Source organism: Physella acuta, unplaced genomic scaffold (genome assembly GCF_028476545.2).
Source record: "Physella acuta isolate Inbredline_101_S28 unplaced genomic scaffold, ASM2847654v3 ptg000021l, whole genome shotgun sequence".
Classification (NCBI taxonomy): domain Eukaryota; kingdom Metazoa; phylum Mollusca; class Gastropoda; family Physidae; genus Physella; species Physella acuta.
Window position 1 is genome coordinate 154,834 of NW_026731541.1, and position 18,245 is coordinate 173,078.

Consider the following 18,245-nt stretch of genomic DNA (forward strand, 5'->3'; position numbering starts at 1 on the left):
AGGTTTTTATGTGAGAAAAAACTTGATGCTGCTCTTTTCTCCATTCCATGTAAGATTTTAAATGCATTTCAAATTCATGTACCAAAGATTTTGCTTTGATCAGCTGTTTTTGTTGGTTTTTAAACATTGTGTGACAATTTAGTGTAATCTCAGAATGTTGATTTATTTATTTTGCTACTGATAAATATTTTAGTGACTTTTACTTTTTGCTTGATTTGCATTTTTATATTTAACAGTTTGCAAGAAGGATTTTTTATATTGTTTAATGCTATAGGAATGTTGATTTTATTAAAGGGCTGATGCAAAATAAACAGAAAATAAATTTTTAATCAGTTTAAAATGATAAGTGAATTTTGTGTTGAACATTATAGTTATAATTGTTATCCTGTTCATTTCACAGAAGTTTTTTCTCAATACAATTCCGAAATTGTACAACGAGAAAAAGTTGACAACATACTTAAAATATTCCTGCTCTCAATGAAAATATTGAGTGAATTTAACTTATAGTATTTTGTTGTATAAAAAGCTGACACATTATCAAAGTGATGTTTTATTTTATTATTCATTCCATTGTGATTGCCATTTATGCTAAGCTGTGTTAATAGCTGTTGGCATTAAAACAAGGATGTTGAACATTTTGTTACTTTACATTTTTGTACCTTGCATATCATTTGGTAACACTATGTTGTTTTCAGCTCAAATGTTTATTTGTATTGAAGCAATAGTCAGTATTTGACCAGAGGTGGGGTAGCATCAACTCACATTGTTGATTTTTTGAATGCCATAGAAAAAGTTTGGCCATTGTCAACCAACTCAAATTTTCAGTGCTCTCAATCAAGTCTGTTGGTTTTTGTTCTATTTTCCTACTAAATATTCTTCCCTTTTTGGAGAGTCTATTTTAAACTTTTTGATGTATTAAACTAACTAAAGTAACCAAAAAACAATGGGCTTTATTAGTCTTGAATCAATTAAGCAATTGACTTTGATCAAGATTAATATTGATAAAACTGCTATATATTTTGGTGAATTATTTAGAATATTAATGTTATTGGTTTATTATCTCAGTTTTTTTCTTTGAAATTCAATTGTTTTTTCATGTAGATCAATATTTTTATAAACTAAACCAAAAAAAACAACTAGGTAAAACATTTTTAAATTGCTCTTATAAATATACAAGACATCAAACAATATTAAACACTTTTTAGATCTACATCACAAGTTGTTAAAGTTAAAGTAATTTACTTTTAGGAATATTCAATTACATTTTTGTTTGTAATTTTTTTCATTGAATATGGTAAAATGTTTTTTTTTGTTTTACCCCATTTTGTTGATATTAACTCTTATAAAAACCATCTCTAAAAGTAATCAATTTATACCCGGTACCTTTGAATACTCATCATCACCCTTATAGTAGTTATAGAGAACCCAAAATATAAAATGGTTCTCTTTGACTGTTCACACACGCTAACACAGTGCTTGCCTTTGCTCTAGTCAAACAAAAATAGGAAACAAATCGCATAACTGAGCGCATTTTCTTGAGTTGTGTTGATTGTGATGTTAACTTCTGCTACTGTTAGATGATATGAATTCATGTTGTTAATGTTATAATCTCAAATATTTTATAAGCATTTCTGTCTGTAAAGGAACCAACTACTGCAATATTTACAGAGAACAACCTGTTTTTCCAGCTATTTTTTAAAATTGAAAACATTAGCAAATTAACATCAGTATTTGTTTTTCTGGTCCCGTTTAAAAAATTAAGATGTGCCATTTGAACACTGTTGTTGACAATTTATTTTCATAACTGTATTGTGTGCTGATTGGAAAAATTGAATAAATTGTAATGTAAAAAAATTATTGTTGACTTGAGTTAATTCTTTTTTATAAGGACTATGTGTATAGAACTCAGATGTGTCGAGAAAAAATGTTTTACTCAAAGATTTTCATTTCAAAACAGTAATCGAGGGAGTGTATAGACTCACTGGAATATTGGAGGCATAATTGGCATTCAGTTTAAATTGTAACCACTTACCACTTTTCTTTGATAGGGTATCGTATTTTCTTCTCAAACTGGCATATTCAGCTACCATTTTCAAAATAGAGAATTTAATTTGATGAACCCAATAACAGTCCACCATTTCATAACACAGATCTTGTCCAGATAAGCCCAGCAAAAAAAGTTGACAACCCCCCCCCCCTTCACTACAAAAAAAAATAACAAACTTTTTACTTTTTACATTTTATTGAAGAGGGCGAAATTGGGACATGTCATTTATAAAAAAGGTCTGTATTTTGGTACCTTCAACCCTAACCAGTGGCGTCGCTAGGTCGGGTGTCACCCGCTGCGGCACTTCGTGGTATCACTCCCCAAGAAACAAAGTATATATATATATCTATATATATATATAAATATATATATATATATATATATATATATATATATATATATATATATATATATATGTGTGTGTGTGTGTGTGTGTGTAAGCTTTAATCACTGCAGACTTAATAATAACGATGTTTATCTATAATCTATTAAAATACAGTTAGATGTTGCATTGTTTTCTCTATAGATAGCACATTTACGTCATGGTGTCACCCTCTTGTAATCATTTCCGATTTGTACTAACAATTATTTAAACTTATTTCTTACACTACTACTATAGGCCTATATTTAACATCAATAGCGTACTCATATAAATTATAAAGAGATGTCTGGCTTTTGCCATCGACGATTGGCCTAATAACAGGAGACAGAAAGGGACTTATGACTTTTGTATTTCTTAAAATCTATTTTTTTTTTCATATTTATTCTTTCTAAATTGCTACAAAAATGTATTGACACGTAGGCTTTATTCATATTTTAGAAAAAAAAAAAGAATTGTTTAAAAACACAAAAACAAATTTGGGGAAGTTCTAATTTTATACGAGTCTAGATTATTTTTTTTTCGATGCGTGGTGGGGAGGGAAGGGGTAATATGACATAAAATGCGAGAGTTAAATAAAAACGACTCCTAAATGTATAAGCTAAAAGTTTAAAAAAAATAACGACTTGAACACTTGGAGAATGTATTTTAATGTTCTTAAGAAGACTCCACCCCCTCGTCCCAAAAAAAAAATCAGAATCCCTCTTCCCCATAGTAGTGAATTAGTTTTTATGGATGACCCTATGCCGCTATCTTAAACGGTAAGGGGTCATCCATAAATGACGTCACGCTTTTTTGGACGATTTTTACCTCCCCCTCCCCTCCGTCACACATCGTCACAAAAAGCCTGACCCTAAAATGACGTCACACCTCAGCCTACAACCCCCCCCCCTCAAAATTGCAAGGTGCGCTTGCAGCTTGTTTTCTAAAGTCTCCCAGAAGAGAATTATATATATAGATAGAGTTACATGACTAAAAACCATTGCGCGCTAGCTACCGAACGTGATGTCGCAGCCATTGAACGTGATGGCGCAGCTATTGAACGTGATGACGCGTGTGGTGTGGTTGGATAAAAATGCCTACTAATTCGGTCCAAATTTTAATTAATTAAAAAAAAAATTGTGACCGAATGAAAGGATATTTTTGAAAACTTTCTTCGGCAATATTGTTCTAAATTATGGCAGGAATCGATTGGTACATGTTTCAAGTCGCTAAGTGGTCTGGTTGCCGAGATATGGGCCAAAAACTGCATTTTTTCGAGGTTTTTTGGCTTTTCCGGGAAATCGATGAAAGGATCCCGGAATTTTTATGGCCTATGTTCATCCTCGTAACTTGCTTAACATAATTGCTTTTGGAACTAGTCCTCGATATTGCTTCGTCGAGGAGGAGATACGACTTAAAGCTGCGGACACACGTTCATCCATCCATTCATCCATCCAGAAATGACGGCTTAATAATAATAAACGCAATTCTCCAGAATGGAAATTGCGCTAAAAAATCGATATTTTTTTCCAAAACATTGTCTGAACTCTGTCAATATAGAGTATTTTAATCAATTCCTATTACAATTTATTAAAACCGATTTCTAAAGCGCGAAATAACGGCTAAAACTCGTTTTCTAACATTGCTTTTTAAAATGCAAAAGTGTGACGTCACACATCTGAACCCCTCCCCCTCATCACACACCGTCACAAAATTACGGACCGCACTCTCCCCCCCCCCTTTTTTTTCGAGTGTGGCGTCATTTATGGACGACCCCCTAATGATTTGCAATAAGTTAACGTTTAGGAAAATATAATTATCCTTTAATGCTATGGTAGTTTAAGTCTAGATCTAGATTCAACTAACCACACTGTTCAGTTGAAATAATCTATTTATAGAAATGTATCAATTAAAGTTGTGTGCCACCAAAACCTGAATATCCAGTTTTTTCAGTTCCCACCTGCAGTTGCAACCTACTATCAGCAGGTCCACCTTACATCAAAATAAACGTTGAAAATTTTATTTTTAAAAAAAAAGGACTAAACAAGAATTTTCTACTATTGATTTAAAACAGTTTTACTTATCAGATGTGCGACTAAAAGGGCCGATTAGTAAGTTTATAGATTTCTATTTTATTAAGGGGCCTATAGTCTATAATGTTTAATTTTAACACTGAAAAATAAGGTAATGATATAATTTAACAATCAGTCCTATGTTTTTCGTGTAAGGAAAAGGAGTGCAGACATAATTTTGACTAAAATCTAGCGTATATATTGCTCTAAATAAATTAATACAATAACGAATATCTAAGCCTGTTGAAATGTCTTATTGCCAGTTAGTGCTCATTCCCTCAATTTTTCTTAAAGTTGTCGAGTGTGCTCATGCTAATTGTCCAGTTTGCTTATTTAAAAAAAAAATGCTGTCGTTTTTTAAACGAAGTTTTTGAATTTCTCGTATAAGTCAATCGCCTACATAATTTTGTGTCCTGTTTTTTACATTTGCATGCAAGAGGTGGGGGGGGGGGGGGGTGTCATAGGCCTACATTTATTTTGCGGATAAGTTTAGATTTTTGAATGGAGGTATTTAGGGTCAGTAAGTCTATATACTATATTGGTAATACTATTTTTAAAATTTCAAATTGGGTTAATGCATTTCTATTTTCCCATTTATGGTCAGAACCCTCACAATAACAGACAATGGCTAGCCTACTGGGTGCTGCCTCTATCCCTTTCATAGCATGCATCAGTCTGCTGGCAGCTATGGTCTTACAGATCCTTTCATTTGCTGCACCTTATTGGGCATACTCTGATACAGAAGATATTGGCCTCTGGAGGAGAACCAATTGTGTTCAAAGAAATGGGGTGTCTGGCTGCTATAGGACTGACCACCTGTGGTATTATTATACAGGTAAGGGCATATATGTCTTGGGAGGGGATGAGGGGGGGGGGAATTGCACAACTGCCTTTAAATGTGTTCAAAATTGTATTAAGTCATTAATTTTTTTGTTACAAGGATGGTTTCTACTTGATCCATTAATTGAAAACATTTTACTCATATGCAACAACATATTTTTTTGTCTTAAAATGGAATGTCAAGCTAAAATAATTACCATATGTATGTAGTAATTTGAAATCAATGCATCCAATTTTGTGCAGAATGGATTGATGCAGTGCGTGCAATGGAAGCTTTGACCATCATTTTCTGGGCCATCCCACTGATTGTTTTGCCTGTTTATATCTATGTGGCACTTGGTCTTTACTACAGATGTACCATTGGTACTATGACAGTACTCACAATTCTTGGAGGTAAGATAGTATTAGTAGTGCAAAAACCTTGAATGTTAAAAATTAAAATAAGTTAACCCATGAATTAAAGTTTGATATAATTATTTTCATGCATCTTATGATACTAATCATTGGCATGTTTTCATAATATAAGTTCAAAAAATAAAAGGGGGAAGTTGATTTAATTTAGTTAGATGGTTAGCTCAAACTATGTTTCTCTCCAGAACATGATGGTATCACCTAGCTAAAACTAGGCATTCTAACACAGTGGTTTTTTTTTTAAAAATATTTCAAAGTTTGAGTTTTCAATGTAACGTATACACCTACTAATACAAGGGACTAAATTATTTTTCAGCAATTACAAATTTAATTGGTGTAATCATCTTTGGTGCTAAGATTGGAGAAAATTCTGCCTGGCGTGCCAGCTGGAGTCTCATCTTGTGTGTCATTGCTTGTGGCCTGGGTATTGTCGCATTTGTATTCCTGCTGATTGCTTGCTGCAAGAAGCCTCCAAAGTTCATTGTAGCAAGTCATTTTCACTCAGCATTTTATGTTGACCCAGACAGAAACAGAATGTATGTGGTAGAAGATGTGGAGCAAGTAAAAAATGGTACCATAATAGGAGGAATGGGACAAATCAATCCAGTTTTAGAAGATGATTAATTTTTTTGTGATTGACATTTTATAATTTGCTTTTTGTATAATAAAATTTTTTGATAAATACACTGTTTAAAAATAAAAACACCACATTTTTAAATGTAAGAAAATTTACTGCAATTTTTGTAAGAATGACTGAAATGTTGTAATATATTAATATCTTATTTAATTTTGTCTTCCAAAACTGATGTTCTGTTATTTTTGCATTACTTCTCAGTTTCAATATTTTATAGTAGATTTATAACTATATATATGTTTAATATTACTGGATGTGATACATCGTTTATTATTGGCTTGTAAGAAAAAGTAAATTGTAAGAAAATATTTTTTAATTTCAGGATAATTTCATTTTTTCTTCATTTTGGACCTTGCAATTTTTAAATAACACAATAAAAACCTCAAATAAAATCAGAGTTTCTTCCAGGCATCTCTTCGGGGGGGCGAAGCCCCCCCGAAAATTTTTTACCGCCCCCCCCGAACGAAATGAAATTTATATAATTTATATAGAAAATATATACTTTTAACAGTGTCCGCCCCCCCGAAGAAAGTTTACCGCCCCCCCCGAAGATTTCAAGTGCCCCCCCGGAGAAAAAAGTCTGGAAGAAACACTGAATAAAATATTTGAGAAATTGAATAAACAATTAATATGTACATATGTAGTCTATTTTTCCTCTTTCTAAATTTTTTTCTCAATTTGGATCTTCATTTATTTATCACTTTTTATTAAAAAAATACATATTCTTTATACAAAAAATATTGCCTTCATTTCCATTGATTTTTTTAGAAAACAACTGTTCATAATTCAAAACATTGAATTTATTCTACAGTATGTTCTTTCTTAGCATACCAAACAATAAGCAGCTTTATCAAATAGGCCTAACCATAGATGTATCAAATATAGACTGATAAGACTACTTTAAAAGCTTAAATTAGTTAGGCATCTTTTGTCAATATTTGATGATACTATGGCCACAATATGAGCCTTGATGAAGAGAGACAGACTGCATTACATCTGCGGCTTCTTGTAATAATTAACCCTGAAGCCAGGAAGGATATATTAAAGTGAAACAGAAATTTTAGATACAATTTTCTACTAATATTCCCCCCACTACAGATGTCATAAGTAACAATAACAAGTCTTCAGTACCTAAAAAAGTCAAATATTTTAAAAAACAAATGTAGGCCTACGATTGCAATTTAGGTAGCCATTATATTTTATGATATTTTAGACAAAAGCCATTTTAGCGAAATTCCAGTTCACCCAAGATCCAATGCCAATATATAGGCCTAGAAGTTATATATAAATATATTTTGGCATATAAGCTTATGTATATATATATATATATATATATATATATATATATATATATATATATATATATATATATATATATATATACATAAACACACACAAATAATATATATTATATCAAATAGACCTTAGATATATAAATATAGGCCCGTATACTATATATATAGTAGTCTATATATATAGGCCTACATATGTGGCCTGGGCTGATTATATATATATATATATATATATATATATATATATATATATATATATATATATATATATATATATATTTATATATTTATATATATATATACATAGGCTACATATAGGCTATATATTATATATATATATATATATATATATATATATATATATATATATATATATATATATATATATATATATATATATATATAACGGCCTAGGCCTCATATGTCGGCCTATATACATAGCCTACTATATATATTATATTATATAGGCCTAAGCATATATAATGATATGTTTTATAGACCTAGTGATACATGTAATACAAAATTAATACATTTAATAGTAGGCCTAATTATTTTTAAAGACCACTCCCTCTATTAGTCGAAACATATCTTTTAATTTTTTGTTATCCCAAATACTAAAGAGCTCTTATTTTCATTTGGTTTTTTGTTGTTGCTAAAATTAGCGAGTTGCGCAGCTTGCGCCGTGACCTTTGTTGCCATGGTAATCATGGCTGTACCTTGAACCTAAATTCCATGTTTCCGGTTGACCATTGCTAATTAAGGCCGTGTCGCTTAAGGCTCTACCACAGCACACCTGATCTACGCATGACACAGTGCGCATCTTTGTTTAAACCTCAAGAGGATTTAGATTCAAAGCCTATTTTAATTTTTGGATCTCGTTTATTATCTTACAGAGGAGCAATGTGCTGAAATATAAGGTAAGAGTCTATAAATAATAAAGTACTTAATATTTAGAAATAGATGCCTAAATGTTGAAAATAGTAATAATTGGGTATTGTAGAATTAACCTATATTTTAAAATTACGATTTCAATGGTCCGCAAGCCTAGGAAGGCTGGCCGCGAGAGAGCCTTAATTTCGCGCCAAATTTCCTGTGATTCTTACGTTATTAAAATATCGCATTACTTGATATCTAATTTTATCTATGATATTAGTATTAGCCTACTAATATTAATAATTTAGAATTTAGGTTAAGTAGCCTACATTTACCAAATTATTACGGTTGATTAGGACAATTAGGTCTAGATCTAGACTCTACATTAATTTAATTTTAAGATTTTTACACAAGTAGACCTGGATCTAGAATTCTAGATAGCCTAATTAATAAATTCTGGATTTAGAAAAACGAATCCAGATTACTAGATCTAGATCTATAGTAACTAGATCTAGATTCTAGATCTAGATCAGACTAGATTTAGATCTAGAGTCTAGTAAAAAGTAAAAAATAATCTAGCTTTAGTAAGGCCTAGATCTAGTTTAATTCTAGATCTAGAATCTAGATCTAATTTAATTAATCTAATAGACTAATAGGGCCAACACTAATTTTTATTTAGATCTAGATTCTAGAATCTAGATAAGTTAAATTAATTTATAGGGCCTAAGTGTTCATCTAATTATGCATTAAGTACTAAGTTAAGTAGGCCTAATATAAGTAGTATTAAGTAGGCCTAGGCCTATACCATTTCAGTAATTACTAATTAGCCTATTTATTTTAATGCAGTACATTTAGATGAACATAATCATTTAATCATTATGTTTGATTAGGACTCTACATTAATTTTTTAGTTATATTTTTACACGTTTTCAGTTACAGCAATGTTTTTATTTTTGCCGAAACTATTCTTAGATTCTATTTCATACAAGTACTAGATCTAGTCTAGATCTAGAACTTGTAAAAATAGTGAGACATTGTTAAATGGTTAAGAATAGATTTAGACTAGTTCAGGTATAATTCTCCATCAAGTAGGCCTATATATTTAAATTAATATAGGGCCTAGGCCTATGTATATATCTATAACTTAATAACTAGGCCTATATAATAATATAATTTTATAAAGCCCTATGCCCTTAGACCTCTTTATTAAGGACAATTTTAGTACTTGATAATTTTATTAATATTAATTTATTTCTAGACTTGTGTGCCTACAACTTGGGTTAATTTGTTTTCTTTGTACATCTTATTTACTTATAGGCAAGACCAACAATGTGTAAAGAGGATTGCTAATGCAATCAGAAACTTGATGGCTGAGATAAAGCGGCTGAGGAGAACAGAGGCTTGTGACTGGAATAGGTTGGTGGAACTTGTGTACAGCCCTTTCTATGTTCAACCAATGTCTCAGGTGGAAGTACATTTAGTAAGTATGGAGACTGAATTTATTTTTAATTTTTATATTTATTTTATTTACTTTGCAATATGTTGTGCTAGATATATATTTTGTGAAATGGTCTGCTAAATTCTAATTCCATTTGCCCTTCTCTTTTCAGGTAGTTTTCATGGAGAATGATGTGGCTGCTGGGACATAACTAATGTCTACATTCAACTGCTTGCAGATCTCAAGAAGCCTGGGATTCTCATGCAGCGCTGCAAGCACTCAGGCTGATTGGGAAGTTAATTTCTGGTCCTTTGATAAAGCTCAGTTACAAGAACGCAATGTGGCGATCAAATGTACTCTGTTTCTTAAAGTCATAGAAGCGTTGTTGACTTCTACTGAACCTTTCTTGGTGCGACAGCTGGAGAGGTATCTGATGGGAAATCTGATTGGTGTTCAGCTGACTCATAAGTGGGAGCAAGGTGATCAGGGTGTGTCGCAACACAGTGGAAGGACTATTAAAAGGGTGCCAGCAACAAAATAAAAGTCTGCTCTTTACACCATAAGCTACTGGGCAGAGGATGAGGATAATGCTGAGGATTTAAGTCATCTGGCAGAATCACTGGTTGTTAACTTTGTAGGAATCTTGTTTTTCTTTCTGAATAATAGCTAATCAGAATTTCAGAGTACTTCTTTCATTTTTAGTATAAAAATGAACTTTATTTTTTAAACATTAGTGTTTTTGTAAATTCTTACTGAAAAAATGATTGCTGTGCATTGTAAACTTATTTTGAAAACTAATACTAACAATGTTTATAATTAAGTTTAGTTTTCATAGTGTAAAAAAAAATTACATTTTAATTAATTACTTAACTTATTTTTCAGGGTAATTGAAATCAGCTAGATAATCCTAGAATCAGTAGTTAATGTGCTTCAAAAATGTTGGTCCAAACTAATTTATCACACAAGTACTAACGCTTTTTAAAATATATTTTTTTCCTCAGATGTGCTAATTGTATCTAAAGATTAATTATAATTGATACTTAAGAAAATTGTTTTAACACTAAGAGACTAAAGTGGTCCAAGAAGTTTTTCGACACCTATTTTTTTTTCCAGCATACATTCAATAAATGGGTTAGATCTAGATCTACTAGTAATTATACTTTAAACCAATATTTTAATGTTTATTCCTTGATAATTAATACTACTTTTCTTCTTAAGAGATCTTAATGAGACGAGGCTGATTTCTTGTACTGTAGATTTGTTTCTTCACACTAATTATGATTATGTAACTTTTTTACAGTACTGTGTTGGTGGTACGTAGATTATACAAGGGCTAAATTGAGGTTGTCACTATGTAGTTTATTTCTTTGCTCTGATAAACATATTTTTAAATTAGTGCAAACAATCTTTTTTTTTACTTTGCCATTCTCCTAAATGTTTCTATCTTATTAGACAAAATTAAAATTCATGTGGTAATCTGATTACTGTATTTTAATACTGTGTTTCTCACATTCTAATAATTTACATTGCATAGTTTAGTAGTAATAAACACTGGTACACACTTTGAAAGCTGTTTTCTTTTTATTTTGTTCTATAATTTTATTATGGCCTCCTAATATAGACACGGAATATCAAGTAAGTGGGGGGGGGGGGGGGGGCTGAGAGAGAAAGTAAAGGCAACCAATTGCTACTTCCATTTATCATGAAGTGTGTGTATGTATGTACTCTACTCTACTTCATCTACCCAAGTAATATCGTTCATTACAATTAGATATAAAGAACGTGTGCAGTAATATGTGCTTATGCATTTCTATTATACAATAATAGTAGTAACAGTATTAAATAATAATAAATCGATTTACAATAACTAGATCTAGTTTAGCTTAAACCTAGATCTACATTATTTTTTTTACACGGAGTAATAAGTCAATAATAATATATGAATGGCATTAAATTACTCATTCAAATCACATCCAGTCCAGTATAATAACTTAGACTTTAAGCTTGATTATAATTTTTTAGTTTTAAAAAAAATGCGAATCCCGAATGATGCAATAAAATTATAATTTTTTAATTTTTCGAAAAATGCGAATCCGTGATGATGCAATGAAAAAACCATCGGTGCCAACTTTTTTGCTTATGTAACATTGACTTGAATGACGAAGGTCTAAGCTGTTTTAGCCACGCCCACAAATTTTTAAAAGGCCATATCTTAGCTCCTAATTAAGCTAGAGACACAAAATTGGTATCAATGTGTAGGGAAAAAAATCCTGTTTTTTTGTGGTATAATTTTACTTGAAATTAGTGGAGTTTAAAAATTACGAGCAACAGCCTACTAAAATACTTCAAAATCGACCTTGTGTAGACAGTGTGTACTACGCTGTGTAGTGTGTAGTGGGTAGGCCTACTGATTGTGTATGTAGATTTAATATCAGTATGTTACTTATGTTAAATATGTTTGACCGAAAGTGTCTGCTGCTGGTACAGAGTACAACTCGTATGACGTATATTATTATAATAATAGTGACGTATAGTCTAAAAACTAACTAAAGTACTAAAGCAAGTGGCAAAGAATCCGCCTATGGCCTATGGACTATAGATAAATAAATAAATGTAAATGAATAATAATTTATAATAAACCTAAATCAACGGCTAAATATATATTATATTATATATATTATATATCAATATAGATTTCTATTATATATAGATCTAGGCAAGAAATTAACTTTAAACTAGTTTAAACAGCAGTGTTTGCGAGCAGGATTTGCTCAAAAAGCGGCCATCTGTAAGTTTGAGTGATTCCCCTGAATCTTGCGCTATAAGTCTACAATAAAAAAAATAATAAACAAGATGCCTGCTATAGTAAATGAGTATGGTTGCTGTTTTTTTCTCCCGCTGACAAAAAAACGAGAGAAGGCGTTCTTAGGATGTTCATATAAAAAATCAAAACTAGATTTAAAAAAAAGAACAACACACAACGTTCATTTTATATCAGCTTCTTTAGTTTATAAACATTATAGTTTATAACTAAAAAAACAAAACAACCAAAAAAACATGAAACACAATTTTCTTCGCAAACTGTGTCTCGCCGTTTACCCGTGTTTCCGCAGGTATGTCTCGCATTTTCCCGCCTTGCCTTTTCGCATCTCGCAGTTTCCCAACACCCAAGAAGGGCGTGTGACGAGAATAATAATGATTAATCGTTAGTAGCAGCAATATTTAAGTAACACACACACCTAAAAACTTAAAATATTTAGAAATACAAAATAATTCATATTAATTAGCAAAACAGTATTTAAAATGCAACTGAAATCAACCTATGCACATTTTAAAACATTATGTATTAAAAATAATATGGCGCCACATAAAATATGGTTTACAATATTTCCGATGGTTTCCATAATGGAATGATAGACTACGCAATGGTTTTACTTTTTTTTTACTGCTGTACCATTCTGGAATAATAACCAATGCTATATTGTGAGATTACTTAACTCATTGTTGTTCCACTTGAACCATGCAGCGTCATACCTCATAAGGTATTTTTAACATCAAATCTATTGAAAACCATTCCGACTGGGGAACATTAGCCCCAATACTAATACAGATATTCCCAGTCAACTGAGAATATACACTTCATATACTAGGCTAAATAGTTACAAATTATTTGACTATTAGAGTACACTATTTGCCATTTGGAAAACCTCGTTACCCAAAATTGAATTTGACTTGTTGAAAGTTGTTGACAATTAACTTTTAGATCTACTTCTAGACTAGATCTACTACTAAAATTTGTTAATAGCAGCATAGTGGAACTGTAGTGTATAGAGGCTAGTCACATAGTGCCATTCATTATATTGTCTCATAAGTTAATAAGTCAGTTCATTCATTACTCATTCATACACACATCACATAGCACTTGGGTAGATCAAAATAAATTGTAATCTAGCTACGCCTATTAACAAATTGTCCCACATCATTAATAATTAATATTAATATCCTAATATAATAATATAATAATAATAATATAATTGCGTTTTGACCAATAACTATTTTATACAATTTTCAAACAAGTTTAACATTAAAAATATATAGATCAATAATTCACGTGTAACCGGTACCGACGGCTAGTCAAGTTAGCCTTTCTGAATTGATGATCATTAAATATTGCTGATCAAGTGGAGTTTCTGTAACTTCCGCTGTTTTTACTACTTCCCTTCGCTTTCTTGAGTCTAGTACACATTGATTTAAATAATGCTGGGTGAACTTAGGGATATACTACTGATTCAAGTCAGAGAACAATTTTCAAACAAGTTTAACATTAAAAATATATAGATCAATAATTCACGTGTAACCGGTACCGACGGCTAGTCAAGTTAGCCTTTCTGAATTGATGATCATTAAATATTGCTGATCAAGTGGAGTTTCTGTAACTTCCACTGTTTTTACTACTTCCCTTAGCTTTCTTTAGTCTAGTACACATTGATTTAAATAATGCTGGGTGAACTTAGGGATATACTACTGATTCAAGTCAGAGAACTGAACTTCAAATATTCAGGTTACATAATTCATTGCTTATTTATCAATTAGGTAATTAGAAATGTGTCTTTGAATTGCAGCTATCATGAACAGTAAAAGTAATAAATACGGAAAAAAGAAAAATGTAAATCACCATTCAAGAGAGAGATTTCAAAATGAACGGGTTTCAAACAGAAGTCATGACAGAAGTGGCTGTGGTGATACAAGCAGTTTTTCTTCCCACGCTCCCAGGCAGCTGGATGAAGCATCAAGTCACCAAACACAGGCATGTAGCTCTACAAGAACTCATCATAGTGCCAGACATGGCAGCAGCAGACAAAACAAGCCCAGTGTTCCATCCTCAGCTGGACATTTCTTGCAGGCCTCAACTCAGCTGGGTCACACATCATCTGCATCTCTTGGTCTGTTCTATATGTCTGTGTTACTGTGTGCTTGAGTTACTGTGTGCTTGAGTTACTGTGTGGTTGTGTTACTGTGTGCATGTGTAGCTGTGTGCTATGTTTGTGTTACTGTGTGCTTGAGTTACTGTGTACTATATGTCTGTGTTACTGTGTGCATATGTAGCTGTGTACTGTATGTATGTGTTACTTTGTACTGTCATTTGTTTGTATTTTATAAGCATGTGTTGGTATGTATGTACTGTACTAATGCTTATTTCATCTATCTATGATGTATTGAGTGTCCTACATTTGTGCCCAGATGAAACAGAGTCAGATCTCCCTGGCTACTACTATGACAGAGAAAAGAAAAGTTACTTCAAGATTTTACCCAACACAATGAGTTCTGTTGGCTCCTTTGTTACTAAGGAAACCATAAAAAAGCAGGTGGCAGAGAAACAGCGTTTATCAGACATTGACAGTCTAGGGAAACTTCCAAAGACACAGGTCGCACCTCTCATGCCCAGGCCCAAGACAAATAGGACCAAGCATCTTCTTGATGTTCTGAGGAATGTCCAGTGTGGTCAGTTCACTTGTCGGAATCTTTCAACTTACATAATACAACGGGCATGTTGCAACATTGAGCCCAACTCAGAATGGGAAAACCACTGTCCTCAGCAGCCCAGGTAAGATTCAGCTCTAGGTTTAATCTCAAACAGCTCTAGGTTTAATCTCAAACAGCCTGTGTGTATCTCACTAGGATAATATCATTCCCTCTCTTGTATACACTCATTACTGGCTCAAACTATTTGCTCATTAGCCAGACCCACTAGGACTTGTTACCTGGTTTCCATCTGGCTTTTGCTTTCCTCCCCCACTGCATTGCACCACTTTGTTTGGACATGAGGGGCATTTTGGTCAATGTTCTCAATCTCATGACTTCAGGGTCTTCTAGCATCCATTTTACTGCTACACCATGCAGTGCCAGCTTCCACTCAGGTCTATTGTTTGCTGTAATGTGGCAAAAAAAAAAGTTGGTAACCTCGTAACTCAGCAAATTCTTTTTATTCCCCCACCAACACCATTGTGCATGTAGATTTGAACAAGCTTTGTTTGTTTCAGTCTAAGGTTGGAAGAAATTCAAAAAGTGGAGGTGAGTCCTGAAAGAGACAAGATGGTCTGTGTCTCAACCCTCAAATCTAGCATAGCCCAGTGTATCCAGTTGATGACAGTCACTCAAAAAACTCAGCTCAGTAGAAAAGACAGGAAACAAACTGTCATTGAAATGAAGCCACCTGATTTACCTCTTGGCCCTATTTACAAAAAAGTTAGCTCCTTATGCTGGGCCAAACTGCCTAATTTGCCAGGGAAAAATACCATTCTCTACACTACTGTTTGCCCTATTGGATATATGCCAAGTTTAGTTTACCTTGGGAATCTTGATGCTGAAAATAATGATTCAGTAAGTTAGTGTTTCATTTCTTTTTGTGCAGTTTTTCAAGATTTACTATTGGAACTATCCAATATTTTATTCTTTTAAAACAAATACCATCATGAGTTTTCTACTTTGGAGATATTGTATTGGCTATTGAAGAAATTCTATTTTCTCATTGTTCAGGCATTTGACCAAGGTTTGCCTCACTTGCATAAAGTGGTACTAAGTTGGGTGGGGGGGGGGGGGGGAGATGGTTAAAGATGTCATAGATGACGGTAATAGTTGTAAAGCAAATCTATTGTTGCCCCACCAAATGACAAGTATTTATTGTATACCTCAACAAATGACAAGTATTTATTGTATACCCAGTATGTGTTTTCCTGAATAGATGACCACACTAGTTGTACACCAAATCTATTTTTGCCCCCATAGATGACAGTATTTGAACTGAATCTGGGCTTCAAGATCGTCTGGTCTTCAGCATGGGACAGCCACCAGTCAAGATTTAGTGTTGGTTCAGAGCGCAAGTGCCATCTAATTGATGTGTCAACACGTAGAAGATGGACATACAAAACCTACAACAGTGATCCACTAGCACAGCTTTTCTCTCCTAATGTAAGATCACTTGTGTTTTATCTTCTCAGTAAACAGAAGTATGATGTTTGCACATGTTCCTTAAACAGTACAGTCTTTTAACTGAGACCATAAATTGATTCAATAATTGATACATATTTTCACCAAAAAAAACTTGGAAAAATGTGGTAGTCATTTTAATGCAATTTAATATTAAACAAAAGTAGTAGTATTTTTTTTAATGTTTACTTTTATTGTAAAAGAGAATCTGACAAAAAGTTGACAGACACTTTACTTCCTAGAACCCCAACATCTTGTACAATGGTACACGGGCAGGTCTAATCCTCAGCCATGATGTCAGATGTCATGGAAGTGGTGGACCTCAGGCTGAGATGAGACAGAACGAAGGCATTGGCTGTCTGAGGCATCAGAAGGATGAAAACTATATCATGGCCAGTGACTTTTCAGGAACAGTAAGCTAAACCTTAACTGGTTTTGGTGTTTAAATATGCTTAGATTATTTATTTTGTCAAGTGTTTAAGCAGAAAGTAAATGCAAACTGCTTTATGTTCAAAATAGATTTGTACTTGGGACCAGCGCATGCATAAAGTTGTTATGAGGTACAAGGGCTTGATCAACTCTCATTATCAGTTGCCTTTTTACCTGGATGAAAGTGAAACACTTCTTTGTAGCAGTAAGTCTTGTTTGTAATATTAAAAACCTAAATGACATATATAGTTGTATTTTCTAAGTAACAAGTCTACATGTAAATATCTGCAGCTGGATCTGACAGTTACTCTAAACTGTGGAGTGTTGGCAGTGGTGAGTTGCTGCGCAGTATTCCTCCTCCATATTCCACAACTCCTGGACATTTTCCTATAGCCATCTACTCCCAACATTGGGGAAATATTGCTGCCAATAGTGGACTTATAATAGCAATGAGAAATTATTTTCAAGTTTATTCTTGACCTTCTCATCTTGTACTTTGTTCAGCGATACGTTTTTACCAATATGTTACTTTCACAATTAAAGTTTGACAGTAAAAGTAAAATGTTTTCTCTTGTGTGTGTGCTATCATTTTAATTTTTATTCTTCTTTAATATATATTTGATTTCTAAGTAAATTGGAGGATAACAAAGTTAAAAATATCAGTTATAATTTTTTTTTAAACTGTCAATGTATGCAACTTTCTAAACCATCATCCGCCATAGCATACAACATAAGTTCATTATCATCCAGGATAAAGGAGGCACTTGACTTAATCCTCTTTACTCCATGAGGGCATAGAGTCTCAACAATAACCTTCCAGTTTGTCCATTCCCCAGCTATTGATTTTGCAGCCTCCCAATA

At 32.6% G+C, this 18,245-nt stretch overlaps 2 protein-coding genes and 1 long non-coding RNA gene across 6 annotated transcripts; all 3 read left to right on the forward strand.

Annotated features, from left to right (window-relative positions):
• The first annotated feature begins 4,366 nt into the window (after positions 1–4,366).
• LOC131940481 (uncharacterized) lies at positions 4,367–6,762 on the forward strand. Its single transcript, XM_059299144.1, has 4 exons — positions 4,367–4,519; positions 5,085–5,315; positions 5,564–5,713; positions 6,048–6,762. Exons 2-4 carry the CDS (start codon positions 5,105–5,107, stop codon positions 6,353–6,355), a joined length of 669 nt encoding a protein of 222 aa, XP_059155127.1. The 5' UTR covers positions 4,367–4,519; positions 5,085–5,104; the 3' UTR covers positions 6,356–6,762.
• Positions 6,763–8,324: 1,562 nt separating this feature from the next.
• LOC131940473 (uncharacterized) lies at positions 8,325–10,183 on the forward strand. The gene is made up of 3 exons (XR_009386547.1): positions 8,325–8,574; positions 9,848–10,010; positions 10,141–10,183. It is a non-coding gene; the product is annotated as an uncharacterized LOC131940473 (long non-coding RNA).
• Positions 10,184–12,303: 2,120 nt separating this feature from the next.
• LOC131940226 (DDB1- and CUL4-associated factor 4-like protein 2) lies at positions 12,304–17,985 on the forward strand. Of its 4 annotated transcripts, none has more exons than XM_059298875.1 (8): positions 12,304–12,366; positions 14,591–14,911; positions 15,210–15,573; positions 16,010–16,349; positions 16,755–16,937; positions 17,198–17,368; positions 17,475–17,589; positions 17,676–17,965. In XM_059298875.1, the coding sequence occupies exons 2-8, from the start codon at positions 14,596–14,598 to the stop codon at positions 17,861–17,863; spliced, it is 1,677 nt and encodes a 558-aa protein (XP_059154858.1). In that variant the 5' UTR covers positions 12,304–12,366; positions 14,591–14,595; the 3' UTR covers positions 17,864–17,965. The 4 variants fall into 4 exon arrangements, with proteins under 4 accessions (XP_059154858.1, XP_059154848.1, XP_059154866.1 ...); XM_059298865.1 differs by having other exon boundaries at positions 12,304–12,383; positions 17,676–17,964; XM_059298883.1 differs by lacking the exon at positions 12,304–12,366 and adding an exon at positions 13,250–13,510 and having other exon boundaries at positions 14,591–14,887; positions 17,676–17,985.
• Positions 17,986–18,245: the final 260 nt, after the last annotated feature.

Bases quoted from the DNA above. Each gene is read 5' to 3' on its own strand.
- LOC131940481 (XM_059299144.1), top strand. From the start codon at position 5,105: ATGGCTAGCCTACTGGGTGCTGCCTCTATCCCTTTCATAGCATGCATC. The intron at 5,316-5,563 runs GTAAGGGCATAT...AATTTTGTGCAG, and splicing joins CCTGTGGTATTATTATACAG to AATGGATTGATGCAGTGCGT. The intron at 5,714-6,047 runs GTAAGATAGTAT...ATTATTTTTCAG, and splicing joins AGTACTCACAATTCTTGGAG to CAATTACAAATTTAATTGGT.
- LOC131940226 (XM_059298875.1), top strand. From the start codon at position 14,596: ATGAACAGTAAAAGTAATAAATACGGAAAAAAGAAAAATGTAAATCAC. The intron at 14,912-15,209 runs GTCTGTTCTATA...ATTTGTGCCCAG, and splicing joins CACATCATCTGCATCTCTTG to ATGAAACAGAGTCAGATCTC. The intron at 17,590-17,675 runs GTAAGTCTTGTT...AAATATCTGCAG, and splicing joins TGAAACACTTCTTTGTAGCA to CTGGATCTGACAGTTACTCT.